Source organism: Pseudorasbora parva, chromosome 13 (genome assembly GCF_024679245.1).
Source record: "Pseudorasbora parva isolate DD20220531a chromosome 13, ASM2467924v1, whole genome shotgun sequence".
Classification (NCBI taxonomy): Eukaryota; Metazoa; Chordata; class Actinopteri; order Cypriniformes; family Gobionidae; genus Pseudorasbora; species Pseudorasbora parva.
This window is the reverse complement of record NC_090184.1, coordinates 23,316,366-23,339,214: the sequence shown is the minus strand read 5'-3', so window position 1 is coordinate 23,339,214 and position 22,849 is coordinate 23,316,366. Positions and strand designations below refer to the sequence as shown.

Here is a 22,849-nt window from a genome sequence, read left to right as displayed (position 1 = left end):
TAAAAAAGGGGGAGGAGCAGTTCAATAGGTTGCACCCTGTCTTCCCGTTTCAGGGGAAATTATGTCAACACACTGAATTGCATTTCCATTTATTTTCCTTTTTTTGTTTGTTTATGTCTCAGGACTTTTTAATTTTGTTATTTTCTATGGATCTTTGATTTTTAAATGTATATTGTATTTTTTTAAATACTAGCACATATGTCTATCTATGTACTCCAGTAGCTTTTATGCAGGTGTCAGGCCACTTAGCGGCCTGGCACAGTGTCCCAGGCCATAATCAATCCATGGGAGGTAATAGTTCACTGTGTCCCACTAAAGGAGGATAAGGAACATGACAGAGTTTCTGTAAATGGTGAAGACGGATGCAACAGGCTTCCCCAGGCAATCAATCCAGTCTTTAGCAACACCTGTCCAGCGTAGATGCCCTTTTTGACCCCAGAGGCATGAGATCAGCGCTCAGATAATCTGTCTGCCAAGGCAAAGTGCAAGAGTCTTGACTTTGTGACACGGTAGGTGAAATGAAGTGATGAATCAATGGGAGGGTCTGGAGGGCTGCCAGTCAGGAGAAATGACAGCGCCCAAGGTCAAGGAATTTGCAGGCGATTCTCATAACAAACAATAGTGACAAATTACAAAGGTATAGTGCATATTGGTAACTTCCTGCTGAATATAAACTTGTCAAATCCCAAAGCCCAAGGCACAGATGGCAGATGTCAGCGCCAGGGTTACTCATATGTCGACTCTGAAAATCCCTCGGAGGCTTTCTCAGGCATCCCGTCTCATCATGACAGTGACAAATGTGCCTGATTAAAGAGTGACAAGCGTACATTTGCTTGCTCTGTCAAGCACACGTGCAGAGACTGCCTCAATGCCCATGAACACATGCACATTCTATTGGTTGACTGATCCCCTCTGGAGCCACACAACAGCCCACCGACATGCACATATTTAAACATACATCGCCTGTAGCATACTCAAGCATGTTATGTGCTAGCCAAAAGGAATGAAACACGTGGATGGTTACAAACAAATGTGGAACTTGGAGATAGATGACTTTGTCTCTATCTTTCCTTAAAGACCCATGGAACTGTTTTAAAAGTGAAGTATGCTGGCAGTTTTTGAAGTATGTTGTATTGAAACTAACTTTGGAAAGGGCACTTTGAAAAATGAATTACACAAATTGATGTAGTCCCGAATGAGTCATCAATATTTCTTATTTTATTTAACTAAAAAAATAACTGCTAGTACTGATCTGCTAAAGTATACTTTTGTTGCACTTTATAGATATGCTTGCATATACACTGCTGTTCAAAAGTATGCAATCTGCAATATCTTTTTATGATTTTGAAAGATCTCTCAGGCTCACCAAGGCTGCATTAATTTAAATCGTAAATTACAGTTAAAAAACAGTTATATTGTGAAATATCATTACAATTACATATTGATGTATTTCTGTGATGGCCAAGCTGAATTTCCAGCATCATTACTCCAGTCTTCGGTGTCACATAATCCTTCAGAAATCATTCTAATATACTGATTTGGTGCTCAAAAAATGTCCTCTTATTAATAATGTTGAAAACAGTATCAGTTGTGCTGCATAATATTGTTGTTCAAACTGTGATACTTATTTTTTCAGGATTCTTTGATAAATAGAAAGTTCCAAAGAATAGCATTTATTTGAAATTATAGAAAACTTTGCTAACATTATAAATATGTATATAGTAACTTTTGATCATTTGAATGCATCCTTGCTGAATAAAACTTTCCTTCAATTCATTTTTTTTACTGACTTCAAACTTTTAAACGATAGTTTAGATGTCCTCAAAGAATCTAAAAGCTACAAAACCTCAATTTTAATTTCATGGCATTTAAAAAGTCAACATTAATGTTATGTAATATGTAAATTAAGTTCAAATCGCACTCTCCTTACTCAATAAGAGAAAGAAACATGTACAAAAGCAAAATGAAAGGAGAAACTGGCGGTCATGGTTTCAAACGCGATCATAATGAGATCTTCCACAACAGAGGTCTGTTTCTCCACTTTCTCTCTCTCTGTCTCTAAAGTAACAAATTATGCTTTGTGCAGTCACAATCTTCATTACCTCTCTTTTAATTTTGTATCTTTGTCTTGTCCTCCCACAGAACTGTCACCAAAACAACATCAGGCATTGCACTGCAGTGTTGGGGAGTAAATAAAAAAGCAACACTACAGTACAAACTATATTTCATAGCGTTAAGAAATTAGCTTTAAATAATGAGCTACTTTTTAAAAAATTGGATTAAAAAAAACTATCACTGTGTGGTCACTACATCATTATATTTTTGAAGCGTTTTCAGTCTCTGTTCAAATGAACAAGTAATTGTTCAAATTAAGAGTTATGATCCTGAAAGACATAATCTATAATTTATACTCCATAATTTATAATCTATTTTTGCTAAAAACTCTAAAACCGTATTTGGTTTAAACTTTCTTCATGAGAGTTTACACAGGATTAAAACCAGCACAATGTAATAAAACATGCTTCAGGGATAAAGGGATACATTTCTGTCAATATTTTGAGATATTGGGTAGAGCAGACAAACGGCTAGTAGTAACAGAAGCCGCAATCCATTGTGTCACTCAAATAGCCACGCCCTTAATTACGCAGAAATTTAAGGCTTAATATAATTTAAACAGATGAATTAAAATAAATATCACTCCTCTCTCACAGTTGTCATGAAGAGCAAAATTAGCTACAACAAAACAAATTTTTGTACTAGGCTGTAAAAAAAAATATTCAGCAAAAATGCAATTGCAGTTTAAGTCACTTCTGTTTTGCTATGTTCTTCTCTTTAGCACCCAATCAAATTACATATTCAAACCCTTCTAGAAAACAAGGGATCCTAAAACTTTCGCTCCAAAAGCCTAAGTACGATTGGCTTAATGATTCCTAGGAGTAGAGACTATCCTCAGAGATAAAAAAGGCCCCCCTGCACAGATCTGGCTCTCTTCTACTTTCTACTACTGCTCCTGCTGGGCATGGGGTGACCCCACCGGGGCCCATGGACCCTGGCAGGCCTCAACCACAGCCTGTTATGTCTTAACTCTCTGCCCAGGAGAGAGGACTTTTCAGACTGAAATTTCCTCATTCCAACTTCGCCTTCACTGCACTGAGAAACCATCCGCACTCTTCCTGCTTCTCCTGGTTGCCGCGCGTATGTGGGACGGAAACCTGGTCTGACCACACAGTCACGTGCCGGCAGGCCCAGCACCTCAAGCCATGTGCATATTCCTTGACCATGACAGAGTCGAAACTAACCGTGCAAGTTTGTCATATCTTCAGTCAATGGAGAAGAACTACAATGGCAAAGCAATTACTTCTATTTGAACTTAATCAAAGGGTTAGGATAAGCAGTAAAATCCTCCTACCGAGGTGCTTTGAAAATAAGCTGATTGTTCTATTCATGGTTAATGGCTCTTTTTCCATAGCTTCATTCAATTGTATCACTTTCCATCTTACCCATGTATGTGTGATTTGTGTGTATGAATATCTGATAGTTTAGTTGTGTTCATGATTTAGTTAATAAAAATTGTGCACAAGACATATTTGGTTCTGACTCCCTGCAGGCAAGCAAATTGTCACTTAAATGACCGATTATGTTATATGCTCTAAGTGCTGTAAACGCTAAGGAAGAATTATCTTTTTGTGTCCATGATAAATATCATTCTTTTAGAATGAATTAATAATCAATACTGAGTGTTCACAGGATGAACTGATTAATTGTTAATGTTAAGTTAACCTCATTAACTGATTCAAACATTCATAATTAATCAAAATGAATAATCATAATGAGGTATTAATAATTATTCACTCTTTCCCCGGCAAACACAAAATGTTTCGTTTATTTGTGAGAAAACACTTCCCGGCCAAAAAAAAAGAACTGTTCCGTGTTTGCATGTTTCCACTATCAGACGCTAGGGGGCGCTATTATGCATCTTCTAAATGAGTACTGAAGCTCCTGATCAAAACATACGCGAGTAAGACGAAGAAAAACAAGCGATCGCATGTAATCATATGCATATGTAAAATAAAGCGATCATCAACATTAATCATATAAATCAAAACTATCTAATGTTACTGAATGAAATGTGGACCCAAGACGAACTACAGGACTGTGCAAGCATTAGGGCTGTTGATGGACTCAATCTCCTCCATCTGTGTTTGATCATCGCTCTGAATCTGATCTGGAAACAGTCTTTCACAAAAATGTGATTTTCTCAGCTTTTTGTTCAAAATGTTGCTTTTTTTTTAAACTTACCCCATTCAAGTGTTGATAAAAAAGGAATGCATGAAGCTAGAATAAAACGCTTTTTTTGTTGTTGTTGTTGTTGTTTAAAAAAGAGGGTCAGCTGTTTATTTTGATAAATTGCATTCTCATATATTTACTAAATAAAATATTGTATGGGCTACTAAATATTTGTGAAAATTGTCAAAACCCTGGCAGTGGTTGACAACTTTTTTTTTAAACGCTGATGGGGGAAAAGTTAATATTTCCCCTTTGAGCTAACCCGCTACAAGAGTGTTCAACAACAATTCTGGGAGATCGCATACTGCACCTTTAAGAAGCTTCTTCTCCCAACATTTGGCTGATTTCATGGAATGTATTCATGATATATAGATTCCACTCTGTTAGCAATTTTCTATTCATGTAGGAATGAATTGTTGGTTTTAGATCTATAGGAGGTACTGTTAAAGAAAAAAATATATTTAAAACACCCATTTTGCAACGTTTACGTAAAGCTAAATATTCATTAAATTGCCCGCCCTACAAAAAAGGCAGTGCTGCAAGTAACTTTATATCAGTATCTTGTAGTGTATCTAACTACTTTGAAGGGGTAGTTTCAACTATTGTAAATTATGATTAGTCTCAAGTCTTCTTCCCCAACACTTCTGACACTACTCATGCTCCGTTGTCCTGTCCAAAAAAAAAAAAAAAAATTCCTTAACTGCCATGGCCTTCAAAGAATATTTCAACACCTTTCTCTACAGGATATTTATTTTACATATCTGATAACTCACATCTTCCCAACTCTCTTCACTTCATCCGCTGAAGTCTCACAGAAGAACATTATTTAAGCAATCCATCAACCACAGCTGATATAATACTGCTATTGTAAAGAGGCAGTAAATGTCATTGAGGCGCAGTGTAAAGATTATCCAGCTCCCGTCTAAGAGGTTTATCTAAATCTCGATATCTTGGTGCTGTTCTTAAAAAGACTTGAGAAAAAAAATGAAAGATATCAGCTCTTTCCAGGGGTTGTCTGCATTCAGCATTTGATGTTATCCTGCACAATTTTTAACTCCTGAGGCTAAAAATCCAACAAAAAATAGAGCTATTAAAATGTGTACACCTTTATGTAACCAACCTAGATTTCCAGAAACAATCATAGGAAAACAGAAAGAAACTGGAAGGTGTTGGGCTTCATCCCACATTCTTTTTGATAAATTGCCTATCTGTGCTCACAGAGGAGTAATGCTGTAAAAAAAAAAAAAAAAAAAAACTTCTGAGAGAAAGCTTTAGTCTTTTATCTGTAGGAGGTTTAGATCCCATTTGTGCACAGAAACACTTCTTTGAATGCACCTGTGAAGTGACATCACTTCCTGGAATAACAGGAGTGAATATAATTTCATATACAGAAATCAATGCTTAAGATGCTTATTGATGTGAAACATAATACTGTGACTCAATCACTATCACAGACATTATATTTTCAAGTGTTCTTTATGAAGGTTGCAAGGTATAAATGGCTTTTAGGAGATTAATTGTGTTTATTAGATCATACCTGTTATGACTGACTTGTAGCTCCCCTAGGAGTTGGTTCTTGAACCACTGATCAAAATCCACATTGTCAAACAATTCATAAGCGGCTAACCCAACGGCGTTGTAAACTGCGAAAAGAAAGTTTAATTATTTTTGATGGAAAGAATGATTTGCTTTGTTATTTTTTTAAATATACAGTGTATCCGGAAAGTATTCAAAGCGCTTCACTTTTTCCCCATTTTGTTATGTCACATAACAATTATTGTTATGCCTTATTCCAAAATGTATTAAATTCACTCTTTCTTCTTTGCAGGACCTCTTAAGATCCATTAGGTTGGATGGGAAGAATCAGTGCACAGACATTTTCAGATCTCTCCAAAGATGTTCAACTGGGTTAAGTCTGGGCTCTGGCTGGGCCACTCAAGGACATTCACAGAGTTGTCCTGTTTAAAGAGGAACTGTCGCCCCCAGTCTGAGGCCCAGAGTGCTCTGGAGCAGGTTTTCAACAAGGATGTCTGTGTACATTTCTGCATTCATCTTTCCCTCAATCCTGACTAGTCTCCCAGTTCCTGCCACTGAAAAACATCCCCACAGCATAATGCTGCCACCACCATTCTTCACTTTAGGGATGGTATTAACCAGGTGATAAGCAGTGCCTGGGATCCTCCAGACATGGCGCTTGCCATTGAGGGCAAAGAGCTCAATATTTGTTTCATGAGACCAGAGTCCTTCAGGTGCCTTTTTGCAAACTCCAGGCGGGCTGTCATGTGCCGTCTGGCCATTTTACCATATAGGCCCAATTTTTGGAGTGCTGCAGAGATGGTTGTTCTTCTGGAAGGTCACCTCCCTGCCTATGGCTCTTTTGGCTGGGCAGTCAACTCTAGGAAGAGCCCTGGTGGTTCCAAACTTCTTCCATTTATGGATTATGGAGGCCCCTGTGCTCAATGGGACTTTCAATTCTGCAGACATTTTTTCTGTACCCATCCCTCGATCTGTGCCTAACTGCAATCCTGTCTCGGAGGTCTACAGAGAATTCCTTGGACTTAATGGTTTGGTTTGTGCTCTGAAATGCTCACTTAACTGTGGGACCTTATATAGACTGGTGTATGCCTTTCCAAATCATGTCCAATCAACTGAATTTACCACAGATGGACTTCAATCAAGTTGTAAAACCTCTCAATGATGATCAGTGGAAACAGGATGCACCTGAGCTCAATTTTGAGTGTCATGGCAAATGCTGTGAATACTTACGTGTGATATTTTAGTTTTTTGTTTTTAATACATTTACAATGATTTCAAACTAAATTATTTCTCATTGTCATTATGGGGTATTGTTTGCAAAATGTGGAAAAAGTGAAGTGTGGACTGTACAGCAGGGTTAAAATTTGATATGTCGTATCACATTTTTGAATATACTTGATTACTAATCCAGTTAAAATAAAAAACTACCTATCCATCCACCCGTGGGTCAATAAAATGTAGTGTTTTTTTATGTACTACAGTATAAATGAATGACTACATTTGCTTATTAACCTAGTAGAATATTGTACTATATTTATTATATTATATATTACTCATAGCAATAGTAAAGTAGAAATCGTACATTAAATATATTACATAATACATAGTTATATTCATAAATGTATTTATTAGGCATGTACAATAAACACATTAGTTGAGTTGTGCTGAACAAGCTTAATAAATTATATAAACAAAAAAACTTTTGCTAACCAGAAAAAAATGGCATAGACAGCATATATACATGTGTAATAATAGTAGATTTAATAATAATGCAGAAATATTTCATTTACAACAAGATGTGTCTTTTTTGTAGTTATTTTAAATTTCAAATTACTTTTTGACTGCCTATTATTAAGTCTCAGATGTAGTGGGTATGTATAAGGTTAACAAGCAATGCGTGATGGTACCTGCATCTTTCATGAGCATCTGCACTGGGTCCTCAACATTACTGGGGCCTGAGAGAGAGAGAGGGAGAGAGAGAGAGAGAGAGAGAGAGAGAGAGAGGGGGAATGTAATCTGTAATACTGCAACTTCACCAATTTGCAAAAACCCACTTTGCAAGCAGTATTAAAAGCGACAAAGCATGTAATAAAATAACAAACATCTAAAACTTTCATCCCACTTCCCTTATCCAATCACAATTAGCCATCCCAAAGCAACAATGAGGGGGCGACGCTCCTTATTGTCCGTGTATAATTAGAACACAGAAAATGCTTAAGAGAAAGACAATGACACTACGAGGAAATTAACTTAGAGGTCATTATCAGAGTCATCATTGAAATGTGTGCTGTTATTGAAATAACAATATAGTCATCTCCTGCAATATAGTAAAATATGGACATTCACTACTAATAAAAAATTCTAATTTCATGCTAAAATACACCAAGATTATTATATAAATGTCCATAAGAATACCATTTAGCAGTTTGCACATCATCCTAATTTTATCATGATAGTAAATTTTAATCAACTAATTTACACAGAAAGCTCATTTGACTCATTCACTAATTAATTAGGGAGCTAGATCAAAAGCAATGAGAGCGTAACGCTTGTCAGATGGCCCTTGTATTTGTCTGAAAGTGCAAGCTTAATTGCTACACACGGCTCTAAGCGGAGCACTAGCGATGGAGCCGCTTCAGCTTAGCAGGGTGTGCTTTATAAAGGTGACATCTGCCCTGCCCTTAATAAAAAGTCCACATCTAAAGTAGAACCCTATATATAAAAAAAGTTGGAGAAAATCCATCATTTGGAAACAAAGAGAGCTTTGAAGAACCGATGGCATGTGTCATTTGGTGTCAACCCAGCCTTCTCTAAGCTAATGTCAGCCGGAAGCTAGAAATGAGAGTACTTCAATGATGAAACGCTTCAAAAAGGGCTTCTGTAAAAACCGTGACATCCGAGCAGATTTCCGGTGCCTACTTTAATAGCACACATAGATGGCTTTTCAAAATATTTCACGTAAGCAGCTAACATGTTAATTACTATAAATAAAAAGTGACCTGCAATGTGAACTGGTGTTTAAAAAAAAAAAAAAATCAACCTTCAATTTATAAAAGAATACTTTTTTCTACTCCTGCTCCAGATGTGACATTTCTGTCAGTATCACAGCATAGTGACGTAAGTTTCGTTTGATCAGCGAGTCTTTAATCATCACATTAAAAGCTTTGACTTGTCTCATTTATTCACTGTCCTTGAATTCCAAGAGTCTTGCATGAAAATGCTCACTTTTCGCAATTAACTTTAACACTACCCATGGCTGTTATTCAAATATGATGGATCCATGTTCTCATTCTGTTTATACCAAATTCTGAATCTACCATCTGAATGTCTCAACAGAAATCCAGACTCATTAGACCAGGCAACATTTTTCCAGCCTTCAACTGTCTATTTTTGGTGAGCTTGTGCACCAAAATACAAATTAAAAATACATAACAGATTTTTAATCAAATATCCAAGACTCCCGGTCATTGACTTTTACTAAAATGGTGTTATTTACAATCCTATGTTGTAAAAAAATAATTTAGATAAAACCAGATTAAAAAACAGGGCATTTATATATCTAAAACCATCAGTACAAACATTGTACGGCTATATAATTCCATTCTTTTCACACTGTGTTTGAGAAACGTATGTAGGCTTTCATTGCCTACTCACAAATATTCAAACTTTGGATTAATTCTTCTTTTTTATTTTGATATTTTTATTGTGTTTTGTTTGCTACTGAGTTGCTATATATTCAAGTCTGTCCGTTTTCTGGAGAAACAAAAAAAAATCAGATCTATGATGTAATGAATACAATTTTATTTTTATGATTACCTCAAGTTTATTGGTAATGTTCTCTTACTTAAATTATAAATGATACAACTAAACAAATTAATAATTAATTTGATGAGACCGTGTTCTTGAATTTGCCATTGCAGCATACACCCTATGCATTGTGGGGAATTATTCAGTCTATTATACATCATATATGGGTCTATTCAGGGTATTTTAGTAATTTAAATAACATAACACAACCTAAATATGTATTTATTTATTTACAATTCCCCTTGTCATATTCACCCAAAAGCGATTCCTGTATCCTGTTTAAAATAGCATAAAACAGGACAAAAACATAGTTAATGACTAAATATAATAATTTCACAACTCTAGACATTACTTTCTGAAGACATATTATATAATTGGCATAATACGTTTAGCCATATCAAAACATGGGTAAATTTTACAACTTAAATTGTAGGTAACTTAATCCTGGCGGTTCTTAAAATCAAAACAAAAAAAAACAAAAAACAGCCTAATCAGCTTGGCAATAACCCTGTTTAAGCAGTCAAGCAGGAATTTTGTTAGGGTTGGAAATCAAAAAACATTTAGATATTTTTCTATAAAATGACCAAATGATTGTCATTAGGTTTGATTCTGGTTTCTTAGCATCTACATTAATACACTGATCCAGATGCAAAACCGCACTTAAATATTTACACATTAGATGGATTCACAAATGCAGGTAACAGTAAACAGTTATGTCCAACTATTCTTTAAGTACTGAAAGAAAAAACTTGATTCATTATTCCGATACAATTTCCAACCCTAGATAGAGTTTATGAAATATTCATCAACACATCAAATGTAACCAACCTTGAAGATTCTGCACCATCTCCAGAAGAACTGGTGTCAAAGTTTGACTGTAGTTGTGGAAAATGTCCAAGAAAAGCACTTCCGTGCACGGCTGTAAAGATATTGAGTGAAACAAAAAGAAACTGGATGTGACAAGCGTGAGCAATCGATACAGGAACAACATTTAAACACAAACATTTACCCACCAACACAAACACATGGAAGGCAAACCATCCGGTTTTCTGTGGTATACATCACTCTTGCCAACACAATCAATAGTTTGCATTGAATAGTTTGCATTGCATTGGGGCGGCAGTGGCTCAGTGGTTCATGTAGATTGTCTACAAACCAGAAGGTTGGTGGTTCGATCCCCGGTTCCACTTGACCAAGTGTCGAGGTGTCCATGAGCAAGACACCTAACCTCAGCTGCTCCCGACGAGCTGGATGGCGCCTTACATGGCTGACATCGCCGTCGGTGTATGAATGGGTGAATGTGAGGCGATATGTAAAGCGCTTTGGATGGCCATAGGGTCTGTTGAAAGCGCTATATAAATGCAGTCCATTTACCATTGAAGGGGTCAGCGTGCGAGACCTGACTCAGTAACCTTCAGCATCTGATATTATAGGCTGGGACACTGACCTCCCAGGGGAAACAAGGAGGTCAAATAGCACACCTTTACAAAGTTTACAAACATGTATCACACATGTCAAATCCTATGTGCTATGCCTTCAGGAAATCTGACATAATCAATATGGTTCAGGACAACCCCCATAAGGGTAGGTACCTGGACAGGCTATGAGTGATCACAGAGAAAAGATTTCATTTTAGATTTTAGCACCTAGGCTATTCGATTAATCAAAATAAAACCAAAATTGAAATATGGCTTAGTGTGATTATCAAGTCGGAAAGGCTGTGATTTTCTTAAAGGGGGTGGTAAAACATGATTTCACTTTTCTAACTTCTAACTTTTTATATATAAAAGGTCATGGTGATATAAGATTATCCTGTAAGTTTCAGAGCTGAAAACTTCCTTATTAGTCAAAGAAAAGCTTTTATAGACACTAGGCCCAGAAAACGATCGTGTGCTTCATCCTTACGTCATCGAGTGACAAAACACACCTCTATAGAACGTGTGATTCAGTAGCCCTTTCCACCAACTCGTTGAGCTGTTCGGATCACCAGCAGCAATAAAAATGTGGAGGAAGATAGCAAGATAGTGTGGAAGAACACAGTCACTGCATAAGCTTATTAGAAATGTGTGATACTTCATTTATTTTTTATGAAGTTCCAACTCACGTGGGGAAGACAATATGTGTGATCGCAATTGCTTCATTTCACTGAGGAATGGTTTGTAAATAAGCCTCAAGTGCTGGATTTGCAGACACAATGTTGTGCCTTCTATATTGGATCCAATAATTATCACTTTATAATTTTCCTCGATAAAACGATAACAATAGTTCGATAAATTCTCTATATACTGCTTATGGGTTTTGAGTAATGCTGCGCATGCGTATTGCAGAACGGGCTTCTGGGTGCTGCACGCGCTGTTGTTTACAGTCAGTGGCTGACAGGCTTGGAGGATCGGAGTGAAGTGGAGTGATAAAAATGAGCGATATTGAAGAAAACACCAATTTGGAGGACACAGATACCGTTGACAAGTAAGTTTGCTCAACTTCAGTGGTTTGGAGATATTTTGGCGATCCAGTCCGACATAAGACAGCGACGTACGTGGACTGCTTATCATAGGTTCGCGTTCACCACACGGAATTTAATTATTAAATTATCCTGCTTCTTCGAAGTTCTTCCATATAACATTGAGCCCAACACAGCGGTAAATCTACATTAACTTCATTCACACACAGGCTTAATACCTTGTTAGTTGCGGTGGGTGACTTACAACAAGCTAACGCTAACTGTACCAAATTATAATCACTAAAACATCGGACTTGTACATAATCGCTATCATAATTGTTTGTCTTTGATGATGTATTAATGACTCGGCATCGCCAGTATCAAAAGAGAAATAATGTCATCCGATGTTTAAAATGAATAAAATAGACTAGACAGCCCTTACTGGAGATCCACAAAGAACTCGCGACCAGCCTGTGTGTGTGTGCGTGCGTGCGTGCGTGCGTGCGTGCGTGAGTGAGTTGGTGAGTGAGTGAGTGAGTGAGTGAGTGAGTGAGTGAGTGAGTGAGTGAGTGAGTGAGTGAGTGAGTGAGTGAGTGAGTGAGTGAGTGAGTGAGTGAGTGAGTGAGTGAGTGAGTGAGTGAGTGAGAGGAGAGAGAGAAGAGAGGAGAGAGGAGAGAGGAGAGAGGAGAGAGGAGAGAGAGAGAGAGGACAGAGGAGAGAGGAGAGAGAGAGAGAGAGAGAGAGAGAGAGAGAGAGAGAGAGAGAGAGAGAGAGAGAGAGAGAGAGAGAGAGAGAGAGAGAGAGAGAGAGATGCACAGTGGACCATTTTTTTTTTGCCCGTTTGCGTTTTTAGTTTTTTACTACTTACACAATAAGTAAATAAGTAATGATATTATTGATATACAGTGTAGAGTAAAAAAAAAGGCTGACCACAGTTAAGATTTTAATAAATAAATCTACCTTAGTTTTAATAAATTGTTCACCTGTTTGGGAAGTGTTTGTCATGTTTTGACAATAAAGGATAGTTTAAAACCACAGTTAACGGTCTGTTTTATACATATTTCACTCAGGAGCAGAAATATGCCTTTAAACATTAAAGAAATAAAGATTTTACATTTATTGTGATATTTATCGATATCGACTGATATGAAAAATTATATCATGATAATTTTTTTGGGCCATATCGCCCAGCCCTAAATAGAAACCATTATAACGAGCAATGCTGTCTACACTGGCTGCGGTGCAACACAAAACATCAAATTTCTGACAGTAAACTAATGCCCCTTCTTTTTCTGACGTATTTCAAGCGTTCACGCTACTTCTGACACGAAGAACAAATGGATTTGAAACGGTTGCTTTGTCACGTCTACTGTAGACAGACAGCCTCAAGCTGTTCCGGTGTAGACAATGTGCGCAGCACTACAGCTTATTTTTTGTGTCAGAGTGATTAAACTTACAAAAAATGCTGCTCTACATACACTCATCTCTGCATCTTTCATTAGTTTGGGGCATTTGTAATGTGCATTTGGGAGTGCAACATGCACCAGCCATCATTTAAAACTTGTAATAAGAATTGTTTATAAAAAAAGCTGTTGTCAAAAAAGTAGAAACCCAAGAGGTCCCAATGTGTTTTTTTCTGCCAAAATAAAAGCCAGATGGTTTAATATATGAAAATAAAGAAATAAAAAAACAACCATAAATATTATTATTGTTATTTTCAAAGTACAAAGTAATGTAAAAATAAAATTATTATAATTTTCGTAAATACATTTTTTTATAGTGAAAAAATGCATATTAAATATTTAGAATTTCTATTTTGCTATATATTTTTATTTATTATTATCATCATTACAAAAACAATGATTATTTTTGTTTATAATATAAATTTTTTGTGTCATATTGATATAAAAAAAAAAAAAAAAATATCACAAAACTTTTGGCCAATATGTACAGCCCAAAAAACTTTCAAAGCAAACCTAAAGTTTATAATATTATTATTATTTTTCTTCTTAAAAATGCATTTTAAATCGAAAATTGCAACTTTCAACTCACAATTTAAAGAAAATTCCACTAAATCCTAAAGCCCTACTAGAAAGTGAAAATAAATGCAAAAAAATGTGTTTGAAGTAAAATAAAATTAACCCTTCGCTATCTTAAAGCACAATTTTATTTTTTGTTACATTTTATTTGAATTTAGCAGTTTTTTTCTATCCACAACACAATCATAACAGACATGAGGCACATTTTTGGGTTGTAACCAATGAGTTGAGGTCCACTGGTTTAGACTGATATGCAACATTCACATTGCTTATAAATATTTGCACTCAAGAAAAGCTATTTAAGCCCAATACATAATTAAGACATTCCCTTTCGAAATAACCTGAAGGTGAAATGATTCCACAGCGGTGTCTTTCAGTGAATAAATGACAAATGTGATGTAAAACGCTACTCTCGCATAAGGTTATAAGTACAGTCAGCCAATGTCATTTTAGAGCCAGGACATAAAAGCCACATTAAGGAGGCAGCCAGATGTAATGCAAATCTAGTCGCATGAGGGCAGTAACAAACGACCCTGTAGAGTCACGGCCCCCCTATGTAAATTTCATAGAAATGAGACAGACCCCTTATTCCTTTTTGGCCGCTTTTCATTTAGTGACACTTCCATTGACCTTGGAATACATCTTTCTAGAAGGTAGTGTACCAAAATATGGAAGTGTTGCATATGCAAAAAGCCATTTTAGAAATTATAATTATAAAACCAGTCAGACCAAATTTCATAGAGTTCACTTACCCGCAAACTATACTTCCAAGAGTCACCACCGGTCTCTTCCACAGCTGAAGAAAGAAACAACATTAAACTCAACTTGTCACAACATATATCATGCACTTTAAATGGATAGTTCACACAAAAATAAAAATTCTGTCAGTTATTCATCTTCATGTCATTACAAACCCGTATGACTTTGGTGAAAAATGTCATGTCCACTCTTTTCGATATAATAGGACTCAGGCTGTCAAGCTTCAAAAGCAAAATCATCCTACTTGTGACTGTATTCCAAGTCATTTGAAGCCACATCATAGCTTTGTGACAGAGAACAATTTTAGACATCTTTCACTGATAATCTTCCACACCATTATGACTGGATCATTAAGTTGAGCTGAATTTCACTCATGAACAGACCAGTTCTATGATTCTTTTAGTGTGCTTCCTTGTCATTTTAGAGTTTGACAGTTCCAGTCAACATACATTTTCATTAGATTGACAAGAGTGGCCTAGATATTCTTCAAAAACTCATCTTTTATGTTCCATGAAAGAAAAAAGACAGGTTGGAACAACACAAGAGTGAGTAAATAAGAGAATTTATGTTTTATTTTGGTGAACTACACTTTCAACTGTCCCAATTTATGAAAATGAGGCAGCCTTTATAAGAAAAAACAGCCTGTTTCCACATCATGGCAGGATTCTCTCCTCCCATGATGCAATCAAAAAGCAGGTCATTAAAAGCGATAATGTCACCTCCTTTATCATCTCTAGTCACCTTACGTTCCTATGGGTTGGTCATCAACAGGCCAGAACAATTCCGTCTGCTGCTGAGTCACTGAATTAATCGCAATTACACTGCCTTGACAGCAGGACCCCTCGACGATTCACCAACTGGCATTGCCCATGCCAGAAACAAATGGCTGGACCACAGCAATATACATTAGAAATGACACCAGCAAAGTACACCAAGAGATTTTATATTACAGCCAACTGTACTTTGTGAAGCCCATTTCCTTGAAATGAATTACACGTGTTAAATTAATGCAGAAGGTACGGTTCAGCCTCTCTGGACATGACAAAGCAGGTTTCAGATAACTGACAAGAAAGGGCAGCTTCTTGACTTCAAGTTCATGGGTAGTACATCTGTTGTCATAGCCACTTCCACCACAGCGATTCATGCATGCAGGTTATTCTGTCCCTTATTTTTTTTGTCGACAGGTTGAGTTATATACGTTCATCATTAACGAACACCTGCAGCGGTGTGGTTCAGTTTTGAGCTCTAAAATCTGGAAAATAATGTCCTATGGGATTTTAGAATGGCTATTTTCCATATTTGAGTAAAAATTAAGCTCTGTGGTTGACATTAAAGATCCACCAATTGCGTCTTGGCTAATTCCAATGTTTTTGTAAGTGTGACCTGACGTTGCCAAATCTGAATTTCTTAATACAAATTTAAATCTGCTTTTCTTCAATGCAAACTTTTATTTTCATAAAAAAATAAAAAAACACAAGTAAAAAGCTATAAACATAAATGTGAGTAAAACGTCAGCAATAAAATAAGAACAGTGCAAACAAAAGCAAAAATAAGTGAAATAGAATAAAGAGATATGAAATAAATATTGCTAAGTTTTCCAGGTGGATCTAGTAGGTTATTATCCAGGTAAGAAATACTACAGAAATGAAAGTAATCAAATGTAAAATATACTGGATAGTCTTCATTGTAAAAATTAAATACAGATTATAGCTAACAATTAAAGTTATAAGTTATTCAAGAGCAGAGAGTGATTTTCTGTCTTTTGTTATTTTATTAACATGATAGTGATAATTTCATTAACGAAAATATTTTTTTTTTCCCCATGACTAAGACGAAGATGAGATAACACAAACGTCCTCAAATGATAACTGTGACTATGTCAACATGGCAACACTATGTCGTTGGCAGAAAAAAAATTGACTAAAATGTAGTTATAAAAAAAGAGGTGTGTTGGAGTGTTAATGCTTGCAATTGCCAGTTTTATTTTATTTAAATCCCCAATCAGAGCTTTTTTGTTAAAGAACACGTATTTTCTGTGTTTTACTCAAACTTTGCAATCTGGAAACAATGTGCATGCAAGCTCTCTCTCCGCATGTGACGAAAACACCAATAAACAAGTAAGCTGCATTTCAGCAATCTCCATTTGAGATTTTGCATTTCATTGAAAGTGTCATTCAGTCAGTCTGTGTCCTGTAGCAACTCACAAGAAGTTTGTGCTGTTTGTGCGAATAAATCTTTAATCAAAACTTCTCAGTGATGAACTGTAATAAATCCAAACATGGATCTCTCGACTATTTGCAATTGTGTTTGCTGAATAACTGCACTTACGCAAGCTGACAATACAAGTGAGACCATACAAAGTCTTTTTTCTGTTTTAATGGAAAAACATTAATATGGAATTTCACTGTTTTACATTTTAGAGAAGTTTTTTCATTAGCCTATATGATAAATAATCTATAATAAATATATAAACTAGATTAGGTAAAACAAGCCATGCGTATGGGTCAACATTCTCTTGATTTGTGCTTATAGGTTAAAGTGCAACAATTCTGATGAAATGTAAAAAATACATTTCTCAAATGGCAATATTATTGGGATTATTATTTTGAGCAAAATAATCGAGATTATCAATACAGCATGACGAAAAAGTTCACTGACAAAAACAAGTCTAGGTTGACTAAAAAGGATAAAGACAAAAAAGCACATTTGACACAGGACTAAGACTGAGACTAAATAAAAAATAGCTGATGAAAATAACACTACATGACCAATAGCAGCAAGATTATCAGAGTGCTGTTACTTTAAGAGTTAATGCACGGATCCAATATTCCGTTACACAACATGCAATATCTCAACTACTTACATTCCAAAAATGACTGTGTTCACCAAGATGGACATTTTGACATACATTTGTATGCATATGACCATTTCAGCACAGTAAGCCACTAATTTTGGTACTTGTGACACACAAGCTGTTTGAGAGTATAGATCAGTGGTGTGCACACTTTGGATGCGAGCGCAAATCCTGAATGACTAAAATGATGCACATTACAAGCACTATTTAACCAGAGCGAAAGAGACAAGTGAGTGAGAGAAAGCCGGTGTGTATCACTTTGCTGTTGAAGAGAACGCGTGAACATGCAGCTGATGTTATTGCCTCTGCCGCTGGCAACAAAACGGACCGGCTAGTAATCACGGCTGATCATGCAGAAAATTGTCCGATTCCAGTCCCAGGCAGGTTAATTGGTGCATCTCTAGTTGACATTACTTCAAGAGGTTTTGGTTAAACTTTATTTTAAGTGTTATTATACATTTAAGTGTAATATTAATTTAAATGTATGTACTTACAATGGCTGCCCCCTAATATTCAAGTAAACATTAGTCAACGAAGAGACAAGTCGGTTAGTCCCAGAAAAAAAATAACTCCACAAGAACTGACAACAAGCACATTCACCCCAGAACAGCATTGTTCGTAAGGAACCATCGCAATTTTTTTTTTTTTTAAGTATCTTTAGGTTCAACCTCTAATCGAACTAGGACTACATTTTCTTTTTTGGTCCGGACCAAAAGAACCAAGAGAACCCTATGTCGGGCAGGGAATCCAAGTATTCATGTATCATTCATCAAGTTGAAACATGGCTTATCGTTTGAACCATGTAGTAGCCTAATGTTAGTTTTTTTCCGGCCATGATGTGACCTAGCAGTTAACGCACATGCTGCAGACATGTAAAACTGTGGCCCTCATTTGGGATTCCAGTTAGATTCTGTCTTGTGCATCGATTCTTCCTCCCATCTCTACGGACTCTCTCTGATTAAATGGCAAACGGCCCAGAAAAATAAAAACAAAAGTTTTACAGCATTAGATGTGTTATTGAGTTGATAATTCACATTTACCAAAACTCTCGGGGTCTTCTTCCCACATGGTTAGCTCTTCTTCTGTCAGCAGAAAATATTTGGATACCAGTCTCCTGCCGATCTCCGTCAGTGTTTGGTGTGTAAAGAATGCAGTCTTAATTTGATGTGCCTCCAGGCTCTCTGGTTTACTGTCTAGAATGCATATTGAAACATCACTTTAATATACAATTATCCATATAGCAATGTTCAAGATATTAGATCATTCATTAAAATGCCTCATGCTCTCCTACAGTCCATTAGTAAGGCAATAAAACGGGAGGCATTTTTATATCGGTTTACTTCAATCTCTATCTAGGGAACCTCAGTCATGACTGAACAGCCAGATTTCATTATGAAACATATCATCGATTCGCTCTTGCCCTCTACCAACTCAGAAATGCCCTTGATGTGTTTAAAGGCTGTTATCCATTTCCTATTTCAAATAAGCTAGAACTTTAAAATAGAGGCTCGCCATGCCAAAGTCATTACGCAGGCTGCCTACCTTCAATGTTCTTGGCAGGTTTGTAGGCATCGTTTTTGACAATCATCTTGATGAGGTTCATGCACTGTACAATAAAACGCTCAAAAACAACTCCCTCGCCAGCCTCGGTGAACACGTAGCTGACCGCGAACTCCAGCGAGCGCTGAATAAGGGGGATGAAAGGCCACGGGTGATATTCCAAGAAGTCCAGCAACTAGCAGAAAGCATTAGAGATGATGTTAAACCACAGTTCAAGAGTTCGGCATGGCCGACAACATCTCAAGTAAGTGTCCAGATTATTTTGGATGCCCTCTTAATTGAATGAACTTTTGGACTTACAACTTTGGTGAACAAAATGACGGTCTTCTCAAGCTTTTCTCTGCAAACACTGCCTGGTCCAATTTGACGGCCTGCAAAAAGTAAATGAAAAGGCTAAAAACATAAGCTTGACAAAAAACACAATAAAAAAAGTGGCCCATATGACTCGTGTGCAGTCACATGGGCCACTACTGAAAACTGTATCCATCTCTTCTTAGCACGTATATGATAGTTCAAAACTTATCTGAGTGATCTATTCACAAATTAGACTGAGCCAAATCTCGATGATTTGCTCACTTGAGGAGAAGTTTATCTGGAAATACAGTTTCGGTTTGTTCCTCACAAAAAGTCACCAGTTGCCTGATAAGACTAGGCGCACAAGGTGTCTGAACTACATTTATGATATTTTTCTGGTGCTTTTTTATTAAAAAAAATTGGAGCTTGACATTCTTAGTCTTTATCACCCTCAATCTTTATTCTGCCAAAATCAGTTTTGTGTTCCACAGAAGAAAGTAAGCCATTGAGGTTTAGAACTGTGTAATAACAGAATTGTATTTTTTTTAATTGTGTCATGAAACGTATTTTATAAAAAATAATTTATTGTGATTGATCATAATGGTGAAATCTATGGAAGCTTGGTTCTGCCACAGAATTAAAAATGAATATATATTAAAAAGGTAATTGAGACTTAACTAACAATTAGGTTGCAAAACTTTTTTTTCTTAAAATTACAAGTTTATAAATTGCAATTGAGAGTCTATATCTCACAAAGACTTCTGAGAAAATGGTCAGAATTGTGAGTTATAAAGCTCTCTCGCAATTCAGACTTTTTAAAAAGTCGCAATTACCTTGTATTTTTATTTCATTTTATATGTGGTGGAAGCAATCTTCCATACTAAATCAGTCAAACAAAGGCCGAAAATTAGAAAACCAAAAAAGCAGCTCCTCTCTGCAGCCAAACAGCGGAGACTAATCTGTTTCCTTGCAAGGCAACACTCAGAACAGCGTGATACAGTGTGATAGAGCAGGGTAACCTTTCAAGGGGATGGGGCATCAATTTTCCGGTGTGGAGAGAAATGAAGAAATTAATAGAACCCAAAAAGCCTGGATTATTTGCTGGCCCTTATCTGGCCCAGAGTTGATATTTCACATTCTGTTTGCTCATAAGCTAAGTCTCTCATCCACGCTGAAATACCAACTGGCCGAATGGAACCTGACCTGCGGCCCAGCCGGGAGAACATATTGCCTGTGATATCACCAGCAGATAACAGCTTGCTTCTGTCTCATCTGATGACATATAACTCATGCAATGACGAGTCTGGGAAAACAGGACACAGCGTCTCCAGGTAAAACAATGCAGATGTGCCATTATTGTCTTTTGCTTTGGCAGAGATATAGTTGGAGCCTTTGAAGTGGTGATCTTTCAAAAATAAATTAGTTCGGCCTTTGACTATGCACTCTATACTCTAGCAATAAAGAACTGCAGTCTATCAGAATTAACCTTGTGATCTCAATCAGAAATATCTTGAAGTTCTTTTTGCACAAACCTTTTTACTTATAATATTATTTTGGATTAAACTGCAGAAAAGATAACATTGAAGCACATTGAACCTGTAACATTTTAAATGCACAGACTGTCACAGGTAATAGTGTGTGTGCGTGTGTGGGGGGGGTTGCAGTAGATGGGTATTTGACTTCAACTGGCAGTCAAAAATAAGGAACAATGCGTTTTCTTCACTCAATAACAGATACTGAACTCAGCAACCTTAAAATGTGGCTGTTATCTCTGGATGGGCTGAAGATTAAAAACTCCTACAAACAAAATCAAATGTTCATTTCTCCTAAATGGTTGTTCATCTAAATCCAATTCCACTATAATATCATACCACTTTATTTTCCAAATGGGAATAGCTTTGAATTAAATGTAATTCGAAAAAACAAGTGTAACGATACATTGTGGGGAAAAGTCTTCAAAGGTGTTCTCAGTTAGTTGTCTCAATAAAAAAAAAAAGTTTTACACAAAGAAATTAATAGTACTGAAAATGTAAAAAATCATGTATCATGGAATATGCGATTACTTCTGTCATACACATAGTCTAATAATATATATTTATATATTTTTAAATAATATTTTGTAAGGTGTCGGTTGCCTCATGGAAGCTGACGTTATCACGTAACTAGCCTTACTACCTTGCTTTATAAGGCAGAAATAATTAATTGATAATTTCACAATGGCATCGGAACTGAAAACTTGGGCCAGTATAACAAACTAAAATGTACTTGACTGTGCCTTTAAAATCGAATAAATGTACACTACCGCTCAAAGGTTTGGTGTCCGTAGGATTTTTTTTTTTTTTTAAGAATATCAGCAATTTTAAATTGTAATATTTCACAATATTTCAATTTTTACTGTATTTTTTTATTAAATAAATGCAGCCTAAATGTGAGCATATAGACTTCTTAAAGGAAGTATACATCAGGTTACATGTTTACATGTCCTAAGATTTACTAAAGCTGGGTTCACACTGTAAGATTTTGTCCATGATTTAGGCGCCCGAGACATTTTTTTTATTTTTTATTTTATCACATTTTGTTACATTTTATCTCTGATGAAATTCTGGCAGTGTTAGATTTCAAACTAAGTCCGGCTGTGTGGCTTCTCCTACGACAACAGTCAATATGAAAATGAAGTGAGTTAAATAAATTCTTAAAGGGGGGGTGAAATGCTGTTTCATGCATACTGAGCTTTTTACACTGTTAAAGACTTGGATTCCCATCCTAAACATGGACAAAGTTTCAAACACTAAGTTGGACGTTTGATGGAGTATTTCTCTCCAACTTGAGTATTTCTCTCAAGTTTCAGAGAGTTTTTTTCGAGTATGGGTCCGCTTGACGTCAACAGGGCGGAATGTCCTGGTATGGGCCGTATGGGCTCTTCTCCCGGTAGGGTGCGCACGCAAGTGACCGGAGCAAGAGAGAAAATACACGCCCATAAACACTGCTCTTAAGCTGCAGATCCACTCGTTAGCGCCGTGCTCCACTTTATTCCTATGGGTGACGTCAAGCACCTTTAACGCCCCCGCATAGCATTCCGGGAAGGCAGCGCTGCATTTGAACCGATTTGAAAGCAGAAATGAGGGGAAGCGTCACAACATCGCTTCAGTTGTGTCGCAAAAGTGGATCTCCACGGTCACTGCTGTCACAGGACTTCACGTGATCAACAGTTACCAAAGAAGTGTGTTTTTGACGGAGCGGTCCCAACGATAAAGGTTCACAGTCGTGCTTTGG

The 22,849-nt window shown here is 36.5% G+C and overlaps 1 protein-coding gene across 1 annotated transcript in view; it reads right to left on the bottom strand.

Moving 5' to 3' along the window:
- The window catches only part of ipo11 (importin 11), a 236,424-nt gene that overhangs the window by 145,174 nt on the left and 68,401 nt on the right, over window positions 1-22,849 (bottom strand). Inside the window, exons 9-15 of the mRNA XM_067413532.1 lie at window positions 19,583-19,653; window positions 19,265-19,457; window positions 18,763-18,915; window positions 14,862-14,905; window positions 10,459-10,549; window positions 7,731-7,778; window positions 5,825-5,930 (exon numbers count right to left, since the gene is read on the bottom strand). Of these exons, the coding sequence (XP_067269633.1) occupies window positions 5,825-5,930; window positions 7,731-7,778; window positions 10,459-10,549; window positions 14,862-14,905; window positions 18,763-18,915; window positions 19,265-19,457; window positions 19,583-19,653 (706 nt within the window). The remainder of the gene's footprint in view (window positions 1-5,824; window positions 5,931-7,730; window positions 7,779-10,458; window positions 10,550-14,861; window positions 14,906-18,762; window positions 18,916-19,264; window positions 19,458-19,582; window positions 19,654-22,849) is intronic.